This window comes from Pundamilia nyererei, unplaced genomic scaffold (assembly GCF_000239375.1).
Source record: "Pundamilia nyererei isolate P.nyererei 1_Seehausen unplaced genomic scaffold, PunNye1.0 scaffold00015, whole genome shotgun sequence".
NCBI lineage: Eukaryota > Metazoa > Chordata > Actinopteri > Cichliformes > Cichlidae > Pundamilia > Pundamilia nyererei.
The window spans coordinates 4500954-4521638 of NW_005187416.1; the positions used below are offsets into that span (position 1 = coordinate 4500954).

The 20685-nt window shown below is 38.0% G+C and overlaps 1 protein-coding gene across 1 annotated transcript in view; it reads right to left on the reverse strand.

Moving 5' to 3' along the window:
- The window catches only part of LOC102208299 (polypeptide N-acetylgalactosaminyltransferase 10-like), an 86536-nt gene that overhangs the window by 46020 nt on the left and 19831 nt on the right, over positions 1-20685 (reverse strand). Inside the window, exons 2-4 of the mRNA XM_005725444.1 lie at positions 16979-17081; positions 11790-11928; positions 7195-7361 (exon numbers count right to left, since the gene is read on the reverse strand). Of these exons, the coding sequence (XP_005725501.1) occupies positions 7195-7361; positions 11790-11928; positions 16979-17081 (409 nt within the window). The remainder of the gene's footprint in view (positions 1-7194; positions 7362-11789; positions 11929-16978; positions 17082-20685) is intronic.

The window sequence follows — 20685 nt, forward strand, 5'->3', positions numbered from 1 at the left end:
GAGAGAGAGAGACAAGTTACAGCTACTTTCCCTGCCATGTCTGGCCATAAATCCGTGAAATGACTTGGGCTCCACCAGCAGCATTCATCGCTCATGCTCAACCGCAAATGCTAAGCTGCAAGCGACATAATTCAACCTTTTACTGAGTGAAACCATCTTTACACAGCAGAGGTGAAACTGCTGTGAAACTGTTGAACTTGGAGAATTGAATCGATTTCCAATGTTGAAATAATCATGTCGGAATCCATCTGACTCAGTACTTCTAATGATAATGTAACTATATGGACTTTTTATGTTGATTAGCTTTTAGCCTTAGCCACCACCCTTTGGTTACTTAGGTGTGGTTACTTAATCCCAGACATGAGCCACATGTGGACCTATTCTAGGTGAGTTTTTGTGCTCTGTTGTAGTCTAGTATTTTTTGTGGATTAGCATTGTCCTGATGAAATAAGCAGAGCTTATACTAAAGCAAAACAAAAATACCCCCAAAAAAAATCAGTGCCGACTGAGGGCCTGACGATCCCGGGCATCCGATTTTGATTTCTGGCCTTGACCCTTGTGTGCAGATATTTCTCCAGATTCTCAGACTCTTTTGCATGAGTCTTCACAATTTTACATTGAAGGACATTATTCAGATATCCTTTAACATTGTTTGGGTGCACATGCAGATTGGTGAACTTCCGCACATCTTTTCTTCAGAGAAAATCTGCCTGTCAAAGATGATCTTTTAGATGAATATTTATATGCTCTGCAAATTACTGCATTTTTTTTTATTTTAGTCACATTTTATACAATTACTGGACTGGACTGGATATACTGGACTGGTAACAATGAGAGGTTGAGAGAGGCAGAGGTTGATTTGCGGGGGGGTCATTTTTGCCCTGTCCTCAACTGAAATCTGAAGAAATGTAAAAAATAGATATAAAAAAAATAAAATAAAAAATTTAATTAAATTAAAAATAAGAAATTCAAGAGAGGAGAGACTGGAGGTTGGCTCCCTCACAATGGGTAAGGCCATATACAAGGAAGGTAACATATGCTTTAGCACAAAATCTGCTTCAGGGCGGAAATTAAGGGAATAAAAAGAAAATGAAGGTGCTGCCTCTTGATGTTTTCACTGCTATTTGATAGCAGGGGGTTATTTCATGGAAATTTACCTTTTCCTTGGAAGGCAGTTAAGTTTTGGCAGTTTCAAAAAAGTGAAATGATGCTTTCCTTCACCCTCACACCCAATTTCTAACCATACCACTGGAGCTCTTGTTGCTATGATACCTCTCCAACACAAATGCCACCTGACAAAAAGAAGTTATTGTGCCATGAAACAGATGGCAGCTAATGCTGGCGTTAGTGCACAACTCGTGAGAGTTGCTTGGAGGTCTTCTTTTATCCTTTATAACTCTAAATGGAAAAATTTCACAGTGTTAATAGTCCATAAGCTATTTTGATGTCATATGCTGTTTAGTGATTAGATTAGGGTGGACCATTGCAATTTATCAGTTTTCCTGACAATGCTGGAATGAGAATACTGAGCCTGGAATGAGATTATATTTGTTCCATCTACTATAAAAAGGCAGAATTAAAAATGAAACTAGTGAATGATGAGGCTCTGTCATATCTTGTAGTGCCTCATAGCAAAATGTTATCCCAATATCATTACTCAAAAAAGTAATTATTACATATATTACACAGAACACTTGTTTTAAAAGTAATACATTTGGGTATTTAATTACTCTCAGGATAAGCTAATTCTTTATACTATTCACTAAATTACTTACTCTGTAAAATGACCTCAACAAACTGCCTTATAATTACCATTTAACAATATAAACCTATAGGCTATGTTCCTACACACAAGTAAAAATCCTTATTCTAATGAGGACACATATGATTTTTCTCAGTTTCTGTATTACACAAAACCGACAGCACAAAGCAAAGATGAAAACTAGCACAAAGAGACTTCAAAGCGATCACCACAGTGATTCTACTATAGAAACATGAACAGGTAGAAATGGAGCCTGCAGCCTGACTGCTCATCAGTTTGTTACTTGTTGAAGTTCAGTGTCCGGCTGTTGGGCTTCACTCAGCATTCACTCAGCTTTGTCACTCTGGGTTCTTGGCTAGCTTAGCATGCTTTCTAGCTACCTTAGCATGTTTGTGATGGTGCTTACAGGGAACAGAAGTTGTGTAACTCTAACTGTTGTGCAACTGTTTGCATTCTCTTCTTTTTGTGCAATTAAAATAAAAGTAATGTTGATCTCCACGCTGTCCAGCACTTAAGTCTAACATCACTTCTGGGTCCAAACTCCTCTTCAATTCCCAAACTCAAACACTACGCGATCACTGAGACAGAAAAAAAAAAAAAAAAAAACCTCTGAATTCTTTCATCTTTAATATATTGATCACTGCGGTTGCTCTACCAAGTGTAACAATAAAGTTTTAACATCCAGGCATCCATGAAAATTTATGAAGTTTAACGATTTAGCTTATTAGTTTCCATCTAAAGATGATATACAACTTCTGACTGAGGGATTTGTGAAAACTAAAACGTACAGCTCTGCTATCACTTTGGACATAAATGAAGACAGAAAACTAAGCAACAGTGATGTTTGTAGGGTTACTGAAGTTAGGCTAGCTAATAATAAGGGTGTGTAAAGTGGTGGCGAGTTAGGATAATATAATAAACACATTAATAAACACACAGAAAAGCGCTATACAAATACAGGCCATTTACCATTTACATTAGCATAGTGAAGCTAGAGGATGAATGCTAACTTTTTTGAGCTATGATTAAATGCAATTGCATGGTTCGCATGGCAGGAAAAAGATGCTGAAAACACACCAAATTTCAGTCAGGAGAACTGAAATAGTCCATCCACAATACATTAATATACTGCTGCATGGTTTGAATTACATGCTATGAAAAACTCCTGATCCTCAGCTTCATGTATCCATTCAAATCCTTGCTAGCCTCAGAATGATTCCTTTCTGACCAGTTCAAATATTTAATGTCTGGCAAACCATGAGCAGATGGGCTGTAGTTACTTTGTAGAAGTAACTAAAAACTGGGCTTTAAAACTTCAAATGGATAGTGATGATAATAAAAACCCAGAGAGGCCAACAGTGATCACTGACTACTTTTAGGGCCTTGTTCAGATTAAATAGAACAAGATACAAGCGTTAAAACACGTTAAAAAGACAACATCCTTAATCCCTAATGAATGCAGTGTAGTTTGGCCCCAGAAGCAGGGATTTTACGTCTTCATTTAACAACTGGATTTTCCTCCTCTGATACACAAACTGAAATCAGATGATTGTAGCCCAAGTGCAAGAACCAATAAGTGGGATTGAAAGGCAAGCAGGCTCACAATTCCAAGGAACTGGACTACTGGGAACTACTTGTTCTTTGCTGGATTTCAATTATATGACCACGAATTCTTTTACCTTTTACTTCTAGTTTCTTCAAATTATATACATATATAAAATATGAGCTTACCACTCATATTTGAAAACTGGTCAACGCAAAAGTGACTTGGAAGACTGTAAACAACTACAAACATCTGCAGCAGACTGATAAGAGAGCGATAATCTCATGTGGAAAATAAGGCTGAGGGAGATCCTTTAATGATTGCATTAATATAAACTGGGGGTCATTTCTATAATTACAACATGTGTAATCTTACACACCTTGCAGGGAAACTTCAAAGTGTTAAAAATAACTGCCTCCTCATGTTTTAATTTGCCTCAGGATAACTGTTACAAGAAATGCTGGTACAGACTGAAGTAACCACATTAGTATGACTGCAGGCTCTGTAGCTGCCGTTAAGCATAGAGAGGTAACTCGGCATCAACAGAACTCACCTGGAGGGTTTCATACCATCTGTTTGTGAGTGTGCATTTTATACCTTCATGCAGACTGATTGGCTACTATTTAGTGAATGAGAATTAGATCCCCTTGTATTTCCTATCAATTTTCAAAACAGGAAGCCGAAAAAAAAAGCTATAAGGATGAGTTAACTTTGCCTTTCTACGCGTCTTAAAGTCATACTTGTGCTATATACAACCTCATTAAACCGGCTAAAAACCCTTAAAGTAGCTCAACCTAATTTTTGCAAACTGCTACCAAAAATAGTTTCAGTTTTTAGATAATTGTTATGATTATTTTTAAATGTGTATTATTACTAAAATTATCATTGTTAACCAACAAGTGGACAGAGCTGAACTGTTTTATTCCTTCATTCAGATGAAAATTGGTGATCGGAGAATAACTTCCACATCCTTTCCTCCCACTCAACAAAATCATAAATTATGTATGTGTGTGTTGTTGTAGCCTATGACCCAAACGTGATGGGAAGGATTTGAACATCATTTTAACCTTGTTCAATAATTGCTTTTTTAATTTTACCACACTTAAGTTGGTGAATAAAAAAAGAATATAAAATGAGCAAACCTTGCGTGGGGAGTTTGATGTGAACAGGTATCACACACCCCGCACTGTGATTTGACTCACACTTTTCATTTTTTATTCATTTATTTTGTTTGTGCCTTCTTTAGGAACACTTTCTCTTATTTTTAAGTGCCATGTTTACCACACAAATCCTCAAACTTACTTTATACTCACTTTAACAATAATCAATTGACATTCATCCATACACATGCGATTACAAAACACCTGACGTGGGTATCATTGATTCATCCTCCATTTTTAGTTTGAGTTATTTTTGAGCTTCATAAAATTAATGTGTGAACCAGAAATTAATAACTACCTTATAAGTCTGAACCACACTTACTTCAGACTAAATGACTTTTCCTCTTCCTCCTCTCCATATATATTTTTTTGTATACGAGGGTTTAAAGCTTGACACCGTTTCGTGTGTGCACAGAATCGGTCCAGGATTACTCTCTTTGACATTGTAACACTACTCAACCAGAAACCTGAAGCAACTGAAGTTCACTTTGGTCTCATGCCTCTTAAGCCTTAATTGCTGCCAAACTCATTTCTTATCAAATGACAGTAGTGGTTAGAAGGAACGTCAGAGCAGACGGTCTGCAGAGGTTAAAACCCTTCCCCGTGGCTGTGTAATGTTTTCCCATCAATCCTGATGACATGAGCGCTCACACCCATCCCATTTTTTTCCCTTCACAAAACTAAATTTTTTTGCTTCCCACCTGTCAGGTTGTGTGAGGGGAATGATATAGGACACATTTAAGGTCTTAGCTATTCTATGTTTTGTATGTATCTATTACATCTTTTACTTCAAAGTTTACTTCACTGGATTGTTATAAGTCAATTTAAAATTAAAAACCAATTTACAAGGGCTTCTAAGAGACAGTCTTAATGTACTGCTTCACTAATTCAAAAAAAATATCTTATCATATCTTTTTTTCTGAATAGCTGTATCACAACAAAACACCAGCATGGTTTTTATTGTTTAGCCATATGTTTTGGAACACAACTTCAACATGTATCAAAACAAAGGGATACTGATCCATCAATAGCTTTATACACAATGGAGTTTGTACAGCTGCGCATCTGTAACATTGATTAGCCAGACTACACAAAAAATAAATAAATAAGTAATAAAACCACAGGGCCTTGACAGAGGACCTCGTGGAGCGTCTTGTGGGTAGCTTGACCCTGAAAATGGAGTGATTTCAGTTTCTGTTTGCTTTTTGGATGTTCAGCTGCTCTGGCTTCTTAGGTTACAAGGAAACAGCGCAATCACAAATATGTGTGTTGCATTATTTATGAGGACATCTTAATTTTGTTTGAAAAAACATGTTCCTGCCAAACTGAAATTAGGACTACTGATGATTTTGAATGGTTCTAATTATGTGTCATCTTTTGGAAAACTCGAAGGCTTGAAATCCACTCAACATTTAATTTACCTATACAAATATTTGAGCACAATAACACTTTTGATTGAAATGACTTAAGCGTCCAGAAACGTGAACATTGAAATCGTTATTGTTTCCACTCCACTTGGCAGCAGCAGGAAGAGGGTTTAGTCTCGGAGCTCTGATGGGTGGTAACCTTTAAATGAGTCTGAGGCAGCAGAACATCTCATTACCGTGGAGACGAGAGGTAAACACATCCTTCGACGAAGGACCGTGACAAAGAGCGCTAATTAACAAGGAGTTAAACACTTTAAAAGGCCTGATGAAAGAGTGAGAGGAAACACACAGAAATGCGTACACAGACACACACACAGACACCTTAATCTATGCGATGATAAGCAGAACACATTTACCGCAAATAGCTGTTGAAGAAACATTCAAAGCCAAATGTATACTGCTAATCCTATGCCAATTATAAGTTTAAATGAAGACATTCTATAAGAATGTAATCACAATCATGTGTTAACCTTATGTTGTACGGGTGAACCGATGTTCATTAGGAACAGGAACTATTCGGTATTTGCTGGGAACTACATCAATGCATAACTGAGGTAGAGTTATGACAGTAGAACAAATACCAAAACACTGTTTGGTTGATCTTTAAGATGGAGTGTCTTGCTCAAGGAAGCTGCTTTGCAGCCTTAAAATCTTCAGGATATTATCTGAGAAATATGTGAAAACATAACATTTCAGACAGTTGCAAAGTTTGAGGGATATCGTGATCTCTAACCATCTCATCTAACCAGCATCTTTATCATCTGCTTTATCATCTTTATCATCTGGCCTTTCAAAGAAGGCTAGTTGGTGTGCACACTCTGACCAAAAATACAGAAAAGTTATAAGAAAGTATCTGTTACATATAGTCTAGAAAAAGGAACTGGGGACAACATCTCGACTCGATACTCCCATTCATGTGTTAAAAAAGGTGAAAGATTGTATGTAAACTCCCAAGTTCCATGTTTCATTCCCATGCAGACAAGTAAGATTGAGGGTAGGCTTTTTACCAGATTAGCAACTTTTACAGACATCTTTTCACAGACAGATTTTTCTCTTCAGTTCTAGAAATATTTCCGGGTTTTCTATTATTTTTTCCATGTGGCACCAGGCAGGTTTCTAGAGCTTTTTTTCTCTAAAAGAAAATGAAACCTTCATTAAAATACTGCATTTACTGCACGTGTGAGAAATATGTAAGAAACAAAGTCAGAAAGAGGGCAAATCCTTTCCCACAGCACGGTATATCGGGCTTTTACAGCTTAGTGTTCTTTGTAACCTTTCAGAGTTTAGAGAAGCTCTCACTACCTTTGTCACTGAAGTCATCCACCAGTATGACCTCTGTGATGAGCTGCGGGGGAGAGCGGTTGAGCACACTGTGAACAGTCCTTAGCAGAGATGACCAGCCCTCATTGTGGAAAGGGATGATGATACTGGTGTTGGGAAGCTTTTCTGCATACAGCTTCTGTCTGCAGCTAGACACACACATGTACACGTACACAGACAAAATAGAAATAGATGTAGCACACTTGCAAATACATATATAAACACAGCGTATTCAAGAAAGGACAAGAGCATCTTATTCATATCCTGCATACTGCCTGGAATCATTCTGGGTTTTTTTTTTCTTTTTCTTGCACACTTGTCTCTTCAGTACATCTCAGGTCACAAAGAACATGTATATATATCAGCACTCAAATGAATGTGTATGGGCATGGTGAGCAGATGGCAGCTCTACTCATTTCACTGAAATACAGGTGCAATTTTCTCTGAAAGCTCAACTCAATTCCCTTTCTATCATCTGCTATTACAGAGACAATTGCATTTGTTCACCTCTTAGTAAGAAGAAAACAAAGAACAGCAGAAAACAATTTCAAGGACTGCTTTCCAATACACTCCGGACATAGTAGTGGTGGACAAGCAGACGAAGACGACCACAGTGATAGACGTAGCAATACCGAAAAACAGCAACATCAGGAAGAAGGAACACGAAAAGCTGGAAAAGTACCAAGGGCTCAGAGAAGAGCTCGAGAAGATGTGGAGGGCGAAGGTAACAGTGGTCCCAGTGGTATCAAAGCACTCTATGGAGTGACCGCAAAGCTAGACGAGTGGCTCCAGCAGATCCCAGGAACAACATCAGAGACCTCTTTTATGGTTGAATGTCCCTTAGTAAGGAGGCATGTTTTGTCCAAAACCAGACATTTTTGCTAGCCATCAACAAACTGGCATAATTCTGTCTGAATATTTGGCCACTCTTCTTTTCAGAATCGGTAGATTATTTAAATTTGAGGTTGGAGCTTTGAGAAGAGCATTCTAGAAGTGTAATGCTAGCCTGCAAGAATTTCAGTCAAGCTTGAAGGTGTTGATTTTACTGTACGTCTTCTGTCTCTCGCCTTTCCTGTTAAAAGGGAGTTTTTCCTTCTCACTGGCGCCAAAGTGCTTGCTCATAGGTGGTCATATGATTGTTGGGTTTTCCTGTGTATGTATTATTGCAGGGTCTACCTTATAATATAAAACACCTTGAGGCGACTGAGGTTGTGATTTGGTGAAGTACAAATAAAACTAAAATTGAACATTCTGAAGCAGGGGCTTCTTTCTTGGTCTGCACTCTCTCAGTCCATGGTGGTCTAAAACTTGCTTCACTGTGGATAGTGACCCTAGTGTTTCAGCAGCTTCTAGCTTAGCATAGGCTTGAGCTTTGGTGGTTCCTGGGTTGCTCCTGAACATCCTAATTTTCTTTTATCTGAGGGTGACAATTTGCTGAGTTCTGGAAGTCTTCCCAGACATAGTGACACATCCACATAACCTGTAACCTGTACTCATCAGTTGTTTGAACTGATGAGCTTTGAATCAGCAGTTGTTTAAAAATGTCTTGAAAAGAACTTCCAACCTCATGTAAATTCACAATTCTCCTTCTTAGATCTTCACTGAGTTCCTTATGCTTTCTCATTGTTCGAAGTATTAGTCAATTCAGTGAGAACTATTAAACAAGTCCTTATCATGCTTTCAAAGACAAATTAGTTTTTATGGTCATGATCATGATCACTAAGGGGATGTTAATAGGCTTTGGCCTTATCAAAAACACTGTAGAACTTTCAGCACTATTTAATCAAACATTGAAGTGAAATAAAAGTGTCTAAATTCTTTTACATTTAACAGAAAAATGAGACATCATATATTGTTACAAAACTAATCTTAAGTTTGAGTTTTTCTTTTGGAATACTTTAACTGCTGAGTTTAACAGGTTTTAATCTTTGAAAGAAAAGGGAAACAAAAGACCTAAAGTCATATCATGTGGAACACACAGTATGAATAGGGAAAAAAAAGGCTGTGTTCCACTGCCTGTCAGTAATTTTACCAGCCTTGTTTAGTCAGTGAAACAGAAGCATTAAGAACTAGAAACCTTTCCTTTAACATACCAAGCAGTGACTGTGCAAGTACAATAGTTAGGCACTGTGACAGGAACGCTTTAAGTTAGTTACATCTAATAGATTGTGATGAAGCCGGAGCCTCACAAAAGTGACTGGCTGAGCGAATCTGACTATATTCACATGTTTATTTTGTGTTCTTCTTCTTTTTTTTGACAGAGAAACTTCAAAGTAAATTTCATGTCTCTACTGTTAAACTTCATCCATCCAATAAGAGCTTCTTTCATCAGCTCAGATTTACAAACATAGAAAATTTGGTCTGCCGTTGGTCTTCAGGAGGTATTGTGGACTTTACATCAGAGATTGTAGTGTTATATTCATTTTTTCACATTTACTTTCATGATGTTTTAAAAGTGCAACCATCATTTTAGATCAATTGTTTTTGAAGCTTTTTGGTTAAAGCCAATGATCTAATCTTTAATTGAGAGTTGCATAAAAAAGGTTACAAATTTGTTCTCATCATGTATATTTACATGGTTGTCATGTGTTCCAAGGTAGTCATGTGATCAAAGAGAATAAACTGGAGCTAGGATGACAGCTTTGTGACATTTTCTAAAGCAAAGACCTTCAGATATGCTGCTAAATACATACTTAATTACTCGTGTCAAGAATGTCACCGACACGTTCCTCCTGTATCAGGGACAGTTGAACTTAGAGCAGTTATCAGCTGGCAACATGTGCTCTGACGATGGGCTGCAGCTTCCATCTTGTGCATTAGCATCGCAGCAAGAGGCAGGACCCCTGCAGAGGTGTTAATCATAAGAGGACAGTTATATTCCTGCTCTGACAGAGAGAAAGTGTAAGTGTGTAGTGAACTGTGTCAGTCGATCAATGTCTGTGTTGAACATCAGCCTGCGTGTTATTCATTCAAATAAGAACACTGGGAGACAGGCAGGCTGACTGATCGACAGGCAGCTGGCCGACGAATCTTAACAAACCTTGTCCAATTCCACAAGGGGAGGGAGTAAGTGTGTGCTTCAATTAAATCTTTTCAGTGTGCAGAAATCGAATGTGTCAGTCTCAGGTCTGGGACTGGGTGACTCTGGGGCAGTGACAACATGCCAATCACTAAGAGGCAGACGGTGCCTATAGGGCAGACCAGGTGGAGGGGTTGGGTACAGGTGTGTCTGTCTGATTGGTCACACAGGAGTGATGAATGATGGCAGCCAGTTGGAGTAACACCAGTAATCAATGACACTCCTTCATTTAAGATATTACCATGCTAATAATTCAATTACAGCCTCACGGAACCAAGATGACTGCAGCAGCTGTCATGTAAACACCTGAAGTTTTTATGACCTTCCTAAATCTAAACACACTCCAAACATAGTGATTTCAAATCGGAAGAGAGTGTTCATAGGTATGAAAGTAACTGTGAATAGTATCAGACTAAATGTGGTCACTCAGAATACAGAATAAGTACCTGTGTAAGGTGTACCTTTACTCGTTCTTTCTTTGTGTAGATCCACACCAGTTGGATTTGGAAATAAAGTGCATACTTGCATAAGAAATTAGCTTACTATGCGGGGATGTTTTGTGATGATAGATTCACATTTAGTATAAGCAGGAAAACACAGGTCATCACAAGAGATGTGGCAGGTCAAGGAAAGAACGGCTTCTACAAACACTAAAAGAAAGAAACAGTCCTTGTGGAAAGCAGCTTTGAAAGCTTCCTTTCAAAGCTGCTTTCCACATGAAGGAGGAGGAAGGGTCAAGAGTCAGTGGAAAGTTCTCGTCAGGTAAAAGCAAAGCTGTGATTAAAGGTCTTTCACAATGCCAGTCTATGCTTGAAGGAAGCACACAGTTCACAGGAGTCTGGACAGGTTCTTCTTTCTTTCTCTCTCTTTTTTTAAATTCCACTTTTTTCTTGGTGTACCAAAGCCCCAGAAGTAATCCCTGACAAACACTAAACCAAACATGCTCCCTGTGACCTGCTGTTCCTGAGAAGATGAATTGATTCTTTGGGCTTTATTAAATAGGTCAAAATGTTGGCTTCTTATAAACACTTCTGGCGAGACACCAGTTCAAATAATCCATGCAGTGGCATCTGTCATATCTAATCGTAGACATGCATGTCAGTAACACATAATCATTTTCAGGCTCCTCTTGGACTTGAAAGCATTATAAAAATGGAGGAAAAAACACATTATGTTCAAAATTGTTCTTCATTTTCCAAAGTTTCATTGTAGATTTGATACAAGAGGCCCACAAGGTGAGTAATGAGGGCACACATGCTGATTTAACTCTGAACAATTTAGCCTTCAATTCTAAAATAAAATATTGCTTGCTTTTGCTTATTTTCAGAACCCAGTCTAAAAGAAATGGACATTCATGGAAAAACAACATTTGAATGGAGAGGATGACTACATCAGAAATCCAAAGTATTCAATAAAAACTCAGAAGATTCGATTTCTGGCTTTGGAGTGCATCCATTTACCTGAAGTGCACACAGACACACACAGACACGCAACTCACTTTTCATGGCGGATGTCAGGGAGAGAGCGGTTGAGAGAGATTCGGTCGCTGACATAAATGTTGAAGCCGTTTTCCCTGTAGGCTTGGTCGACTCTGTCATTTTCTGTCAGAGGGAACGGCTTCCCCTGCTCACCATTACCTATCAAAGACACATGTATAGGTCAACAAATAAAGAGAAGAAAAAACAACACATTAAAAACGAAAACACCACAAACACAGAAGAGAAGTCCAACTCGGTACCTCGAACATGAAACCTCTCAAACAGTTAGCAACCAATTCAGCACATACCTGTCACTCAAAGTGTCCATGTCCAAGTCATAACTTTTCATTTTAAAGGATAAGTTGTTTTTTTTAACCTCCTAAGACCCAAACTCTTCCACGGCATGCACTTTTAATTTCTCTTTGATATTTGGGCTGATTGGGACCTGATGAATGTAAAAACAAAGAATTACCAGATTTTTTTTTTTTACCTAATTTTTGTTTCTAAGAAAAATGAGAGCTACATATGAGGATATTCGTTTAAAATTTCGATAGAACAGTAGCAGTATAATGTCCTCGTAAGTGGATATCAGGCCCTTGTAGAGCAAAATGTGATGTCCACATATGTGGACGCCAGGTCCTAGGAGGTTAAAATATCATGCACAGTTGACATAAAAAGGGGAGATTTTTTCTAACAATCAAAATCACCTTTTATAAGATCTAACTAGGCTGTAAACATGTTTATTTCTGCTTCAACGAAAACCGTGACCGAGGACAAGCTGATGGCATCAGATGTAAGTACAACTCCTCCGGTTTCATATGCAAAACAAATGATTGCGCTAGCTTACACGGTTCAGGTTCTACAGGGACTTAAAAATAGTTACGCAAAACGGAGCGTGCTGCTCTGACCGGCTTTAAAGGGTTAACAATGACTTTAAAAAATAATATAAAATGGTGTGCAACACCACTGAAGTTTTTTTTTAAACTCTCTTTTCAACCAACGGCAGTCACTGTCCAAATAACTTCTGCTTAGCTTTCCGAGCTTCCCTCGGGTCCTCTTAATCAGCGGTCTCCAACCTTTTTTGCGCCACGGGCGGTTTATGCCCGACAATATTTTCACGGACCGGCCTTTAAGGTGTCGCGGATAAATTAGGGAGGGGCTAATAATCGGCTCAGTCATTTTTAATGATCGTTGAAAGCCCAGATCGTAATCGTGATTAAAATTCGATTAATTGAGCAGCCCTACTTTCAAGTTCAGCATTTTAATATATGGTTCTCTAAGACTGGACTTACTTTTGCAGCTAGCCTCAAGTGGTCGTTTAAGTACTTCCAAAATTTAAGTTGTCATGGTTTATATTTGAAGAATATACATCACTATAGGATTGAGATCTATAAGGTCTATTTATTAATATATATGAGGTACGCAACTCTGAAAGATATTCTTAATAGATAACCAGAACTGTGTTGTTTCTTTGGCTTTAAAGGAGTTTTTTTTTCCCCTGTTTCTTGGTTATTCAAATCATTTGAATAACAAACATATGTATATACACACACACACACACACACACACACTTGTAATTTCTTTTTCAACACTTGATTTTCCAGCTTGTAACAATAATGTCTGTCTATGTCAGTGTTATCATTTAGGTTGTTGAACAACTAGGACAAACAAGTATATATTTGTGTATTAAAGAAAGTAGATTAATATCAGACATGAAGGTAAAATCAAAGTGTTAAACACTTTGATTTTACCTTCATGTCTGATATTACAGTGTTTAACACTTTGCAAAGTATTAAAACTTGAACTAAATTTTTAATATTGATGGGAAGACAGCAAGATGTGCTAAAGCTTAAGCCCACACAAAGAACCTAGCAGCTACATTTAAAAAATGATTTGGTACAAGTGAATTCAGAGTTACAGTCATCAAAATATAAATAAATGGTAAGCATAATCATTGCATTCGTCTTAGCCTGAAATATACTCAAACCAGGCTCAGCAATCCTGCATAATTAAAAAAAACAAAAAACAAACCAAAAACACACATGAGAAATATTCTGCAGTGTCTATTCGTATCTTTCTGCAGAAAATACTTTCTTGCATTTTGGGGACTAAAGTGGCAGAACTACCTAAATAAAACTGTAGAAATTATCTGCCATCCAAACATAAAGAAATGTACAGTATTTTCTGAATGTCATCTGTACAGCAGTGATAAGGTTTACTATATCATATTCACCATATTATATGCCCAAGGCATAATGTTTGCAAAGTAAACAAAAGAAGAAAGAACATCGGCACAAAAGTCAAACAGGAAAAAAAAAAAAAAACAGATTCAGCCTCAGAAAGCATCATATTCAGCAGAAATCCACTGAGATCCAACAGTATCTACAGTCATATTGCATTAGGCTTTCCATCTACTCCTCATCAAGTTTGAAAAAATAGTTTTAGCTAAAGTTGTTTGGAGAGCAAGGAGTTTGGATTGCTTCAATTCAATTTAAATTCATTTAAATTCAATTAAATGGTAGAAATGGGGATGCCATTTGTTCTGTTGCACCTAATTAATGAGTGGCTAATTATTCGTACTGATGATGTTAGCACCTTGAGTGAAGTGAATGAAGAAGCACGTAGCAGACATTTAGTCAGCATAACTTGGGTCTGCAAAGAAAAATGCAACTCTAACTTGCTGAATCATTTCCAGACGTGGACACTCTCCTCATATTTCATTGTTTATAATTTAAAGAATTTCCAAAGTATGAGAAAAATGCATATTTTCGCCTTGTGTGTTCCCACGTAATAGTCTTCAATTTGAATATAATTAGTTCATGGCTGTTGTGTTAACAAGGTGCAACAAGCTGTCAATATCGGCTAATCAGTTAATTGTTTAGAGTATGACACATCAAGTGTTTGTACAGTAACTATATAATACATATATTCAGCAAGTAGTTCAGATGTTTGACATGAACACATACTTCTGTGCCTAATCGTATTCTGTAATCTTTATCAATGCACAAACATTGTGAAGCTTAAGCTCATATCAAAAGTGCATCAAATTACACTGTGCTGCTTGTTTCATTAGCCACTTATCAATGCTCTCCACAAAAATATACACACAGGCGCACAGACGCTCTATAGTCAGAGAAGAGCAACAAATTAAACTGAACTGCCTTGTTCCATTAGGCAGAAATGATCTGTCTATATTCCTGAAGGTAACAACTGTGGAAAATAACTCCTCACTTTAATGGCTCATTTCAGCGATAAACCCACTTCTACCTAGTTCTGTACTTTTCCCGGTTATTAGAAAGATCTTTGAAATTGGGATTACTAGCCTTCCTCAGGCAAATACAAACTACACAGAGACAAATTATTTTTTAATGTTTTTTGGGGGGTTGTTTTGTGTGGTCTTTCTGGCATCAGATTTATCGTTTTCATTATTTTCATTATGTTAGCAAATACAGTCACTCAGCTGATCATGGGTCTGCGCTAAGGAGAAGAAGCAAAAAGAAGAAATAGATGGAAGAAAATTGGAAGTGTATTATTCTCTGTTTTAATATTGGTCTTTATTTATTGAGAATTTACATATGAGCTGAAAAAAAAAAAAGAGCGTGAATGAGTGACTTGAATGCAATAATGTCAAGCATTGATTGCAAACACTCTGAAGGGTTTCCATTGTATAAGAAGCTTTAATGTGCCCTCCTAAATTGTGCACATATAAGAAGAGGACATTCATGGGGTTCATTGATGTTGCTTGCAGAACAAGGTGCATGAAAGGTTTGAAAATCATCTGTTGGATCTCTTCTTAGGGTACAGTATATCCAAGGACTTTACGATCTTTTGGTCATGTTCAACAGTTATGGGAAGGTGGAGCATGAGATGTAGTGTCAGCATGACACAGGCGCTGTAGTGGTCATTAAGATTATAGGAGAGTTGAGCTGAAAAGCAAAGCTTTTGTTTTGTAAATCTACATTTAAACTATATGTAGCAATGAGCTATGGTTAGTGGCCAAAACAATGATATCCAGGATCTCAAATTTCCTCTCTAAGACATCTGAGCTAAGCCTTAGAAATAGTGTGAAGAGTTCAGACACCAAGAGAGAGTAAAGTTGGTTCAGCCTGAACCAACTGAGATCTAATCTAATCACGGTGCCTCCTGAGCACCTTCCTGTGAAGGTTTTCTGGGGATACCTAGCAGAGAGAAAATCTAAGGTAGACCCAGAACTCACCGAGGGGATTATTTATCTCATCTAGCCTGAGAGCATCTCAAGCATTCTCCAGGAGGGACTGAAAAGCCCTGATTGGAAGAAGGATATCTGCAAACCTTTCTTAGCCTGCAATTTCATACCCGACTTTGCATAAACCGAAGAAAAAAAAACAAACAGATATAATTAATCTTTTCTTGATCAATATGAAGCACCACATGTCTGTAGGCCAACCAGCTCGAATAAATCACACACACTTGATAATAGGGATGCTGTGCTTTTCTGAGGGACGAACTTAACTGATCTAGCTCCCACGTTTTCTTTTCATGCCCATATTATACATCAGATTGCACCTTTATGTCATTCTTTCCTTAAAAATATGAAAGTGCAAGGATTTTCTATTCATTAAAGCTTCAGAATGTTTAGACATTTTCCTCAGTGTTAGAACCTTATCAACAATGGCATGTATGAGTTTTAAGCTTGTAGACTAGATGTTTGAAGGTTAACCAGATGCATCTGAGATGTTAGAATGTTTACATTTGTCTTTATTATCAATGCTGTTTTCTCCAAGCTGTTGAAGAGCATCACTGTCTATTGAGAAAATTAATGACTCATTAAATCTTTAAACAAGGGTACCTGAAAAAGCTGAACTCACTTTGCATATTTCTAATTTCTCTATATGCTTTAATGTGGTAGTTCAAACAAGGCTCAAACAACTGATTTTCTTCCATAATAACTACAATGTAATTCTATAAAAAGAGTTCAAAAGGGATGATAATCTATGTTTCCCACTCGAGGTCTTGTTGTACAAGATTAACTGTGTTTAATAATGAACTCAGAACAGCACTCAGAGCATTGATTCGCACTGGTTCTGAGAATGAGTGAGAAATCCACTTCGAGGGAATTAAGAGAAAAGCAGCACAACTTTAGAGTTTTAGTGTATGTGTGTGTGGCCTTCTGCTAAAACAGAGCAGATGTTCTGAAAAACAGCAGCATCAGCAAAAAGTTTGTACCTACCCATCCGTGCAGCATCTCTCCTTATTGCCTCGTAGTCGTGCCAGTCGATCCGCCGCACACCGTCAAGTCCCACCTGAGTGACCTTACGCAGCTGGTTCAACCACTGCAGTGGTACAAAAAAAACATAAAAGCCTTTAAGACTTGCGTCACAACTTTTCAGCTAAACTTACCATGTGGATGTCAAGTTTTTATCCCTTACAAATGGCTCCAATGATGGATCTTTCCTCAAAATCATTACACAAGTATTCCAAATGAACGTCATTCAAGAAAGCTTGCTGAAGCATATTATTGTTGTCATTATGTTGATATGTTTCCATAGAAAACCGAGTGCTTTCTTAAATATAGACGCAGTGCAACTGATATTAGAGGAAGAGTGCAAAGGATGTTCACTGTATTGGATGTTAAACAGTAATATTGGTATCAAAAACTGCTTAAATACAATATATGGTTAATTCACGCTTTTTATATCTCGCCAGCCTTCCTGTTGTCTTTCCTTCTTAAAGCGTGCTGCTGACAGCTGGGGCTTTATAAAAAGAGGAGGGAGAGGGGATGTGCTTTTTATTTGTATAACACAGAAAATGACATTCAGTTTTCCTGTCATCACACACGCACACTCTTATCACCATAAGCCATTATTTTCTACACGGAATTAAAATGCAAAAAACTGCCATTTACAAAATTCTTCCCGCGTTAGAAATGACTTCTCAGTGTCTCGAGATATTACAGGATCACAGCACAATGGTTAATCAATTAGCTCCGTGGGAGGATGCAATTAGTGAATTGTTGTTAATACAAATGATAAGTCTGACTGCATGGAGTATTATTAACCAGGCTGTTAGCTGATACCACAGCAGAGTCAGACAAACAACGATGATGAATGTACAGCTGTTCGTTTATTTCCTCTTTGCTCTTCTGCTCAGTGTTAACACAGTCAGCCAATATCCTCTGTATTTCAGTAAGTATACTTTAATAATTTATCCCAAAAATGTAATATAGTATGCAATTTTACAACATCATTTTTAAACAAAGTATATAATCACAGTGGATGGACCAATTTAGACAAAAGCCCAGATGATTACAAAGGTCATGACTAAATATGACTCTCTGACCCCAAATACATGTTTGATCATCCTTAATGCCAGAGTCAGATTGTTAGGGAAAAAAAATTAGTTACCAAAATCATTATGATTCATGCTCTTGGCGCTGGGAACCTGATTAGGAGTTGAACTTGGCCGGCTGTGAGACAGGGAAAAATCGGGTCGTCTACTAATTGAAAGGCCAGTGGTTTGAGTCCTGGCTTCTACAGCCAACGTATCAAAGTGTCCTTGGGCAAGGTACTGAAAGCCAAAGACTGCCCTTAATGCAATATTGTATGAATTGAGTGTATGAATTTCCATCTAAATATGGCTTGTAGTGTCATGCACATTGAGTGGTCGATTAGACTAGAAAAGCACTACATAAAAGCTTATTTATCATTTATTGTCACTGAAGTTCTCCAACTTGTGGTGATGACAGGTGGAAAAACCTCAGGGAAGGTTTTCAAGTTAACTGTTTTCAACGGTTCTCTTTCCTCGGGCATCAATTAGGGCTGTTTTCTCAAAGCCGGTCGCATGAGTCATTCACCCACAAGGTGTCCGTTGGCGGCTGAGCTGGACGCATAAGGTTATGGCATTAGTGAGAGGCATCTGTCTCTTCCAAAAGGTCATTTTATCAAAGTTTACACACTAACGACGAGAGACTAATCTCAACTTTTTCTCAAGAAATTAAAGGAATTATGAGTGGGAGTGAAAATACTGTTAACATATGACATTCTGTGAAATACACAAGAAGGGGTCTCATACATTAGACCAACGAGACTAAATATCGACCACAAGATTACCAATTCCTTTATTTGTGTACAGACTTGACAGCTGAACTCTTCAGTTCTAAAATTAAATGACTGTAAAGCTTCAATTTAATGCAACAGCTCAGTCATTTCATGTGCTTTTACAATGATAATAAACTATGGTTTTTAGTGACACTGTTAGAGAGGTATTCATTTTTTTATAATACCTGTTTCCTTAGTCTTTTTTATTGAGGGTGTGGTTTGTAGCAATGTTATATCAGACTGCACATTATGAGATGTGACCAACCCATCTGTAATGCCTAATTAAGCATTCAGTGAATGTATAGCTGAGTGTGAATGCAAATAGAACTGCAAATTGCAGGCAAAGTGAAACGTGCTGCTAAAGCCAGAATTCGGCCAACCAACAATAATACAGAAAAAGCTAAACACAAGCTAAAGAGAAACCTGCCAAACCAAAGAAAACTACTGGAGCTACTGTTAAACACTGCAGCTGTCCTTCAAGCATTATTTGAGACAGTAAATATTTGAAGCATGATAGTTCCCAGTAAACTGTATTCTCTCTTAAATTTAATACTTGTGATTAGGGCTGCACGATTAATCGTTAGAAAATCGCGATCTCGATTCATACTTATGTGCGATCTCATTTCCAAATGACAACGATTTAAAAAAAAAACAAAAAAAAAAAAAGACGACGACGACTGTACCGCATTTTGATCCGGGACGTAATCTGCATGAAAACAAGCGCTCACTCTTCCTGCTCAACAAATGAAAAGGGCGGAGCCTTATACCACGTGATACAGAAGCTGTGCTGTGTGATGCTAAAATTAGCAGGGAAAAAACAACGGAGAGCACGTCAGGGATGACGAGAAAGTGACAGGAGAAAATCCGTCCCGGTCAACCACCCAAACATCAATAATGGAACATTATACAGCGCTTCCCTATACCCGTCGAACTCCCGCAGGCACAAAGAAATTACGGAGGCTATCACTTATCACCTGACCAAAGATATGGCTCCCATCAACACTGTGCAATATGAGGGATTTAGGAAAATGATCAACACCCTAGACAAACGCGACACAGTGCCGTCCCGCAACTATTTTTCTATTGTTGCACTACCTGCTCTATACACGCAGTGTCGAGCAACAGTGGAGACGGAATTTCAAGCAGTACAACATTTTGCGGCAACGACAAAACGTGAGACATTTGTTGTTTTTATGTTTATTTATTGTTTTTATGTTCAGTTTCAACTGTTACGAAGTTGATGTGCAGTTAATAAGTGCAATAAATATTTATATTGGAAAAGAAAATCGTGAGAGAATCGTGATCTCAATTCTAAGCCAAAAAAATCGTGATTCTCATTTTATGCAAAATCGTGCAGCCCTACTTGTGATGAAAATATAGGTCCAAATCATGATGCTAATGAAGATGGTCTTAGCCATAGTTGAATCTGGCAAAGTCTGGTGGATTCACTGTTGAAAAACCAGCAACCTGATGTAACGTGCAGTGGAGGTGAAGCCAGCCGCGGAGGTGTGCAGGTGGATAGCGAATGAGCAACAGCTTCTGACTTTCCAAAAAGTACTCATTTATTTCATCCATTCGCTTCCGCTTATGCTGTTCAGGGTCGCGGGGGGCGCTGGAGCCTATCCCAGCTGTCATAGGGCGAGAGGCAGGGTACACCCTGGACAGGTCGCCAGTCTGTCGCAGGGCCAACACACAGGGACAGACAACCATTTGCACTCACGTTCATTCGCACATTCACACCTAGTGACAATTTGGATTATCCAATTAACCTATCCCCACAAGCTGCATGTCTTTGGACAGTGGGAGGAAGCCGGAGTACCCGGAGGGAACCCACGCAAAC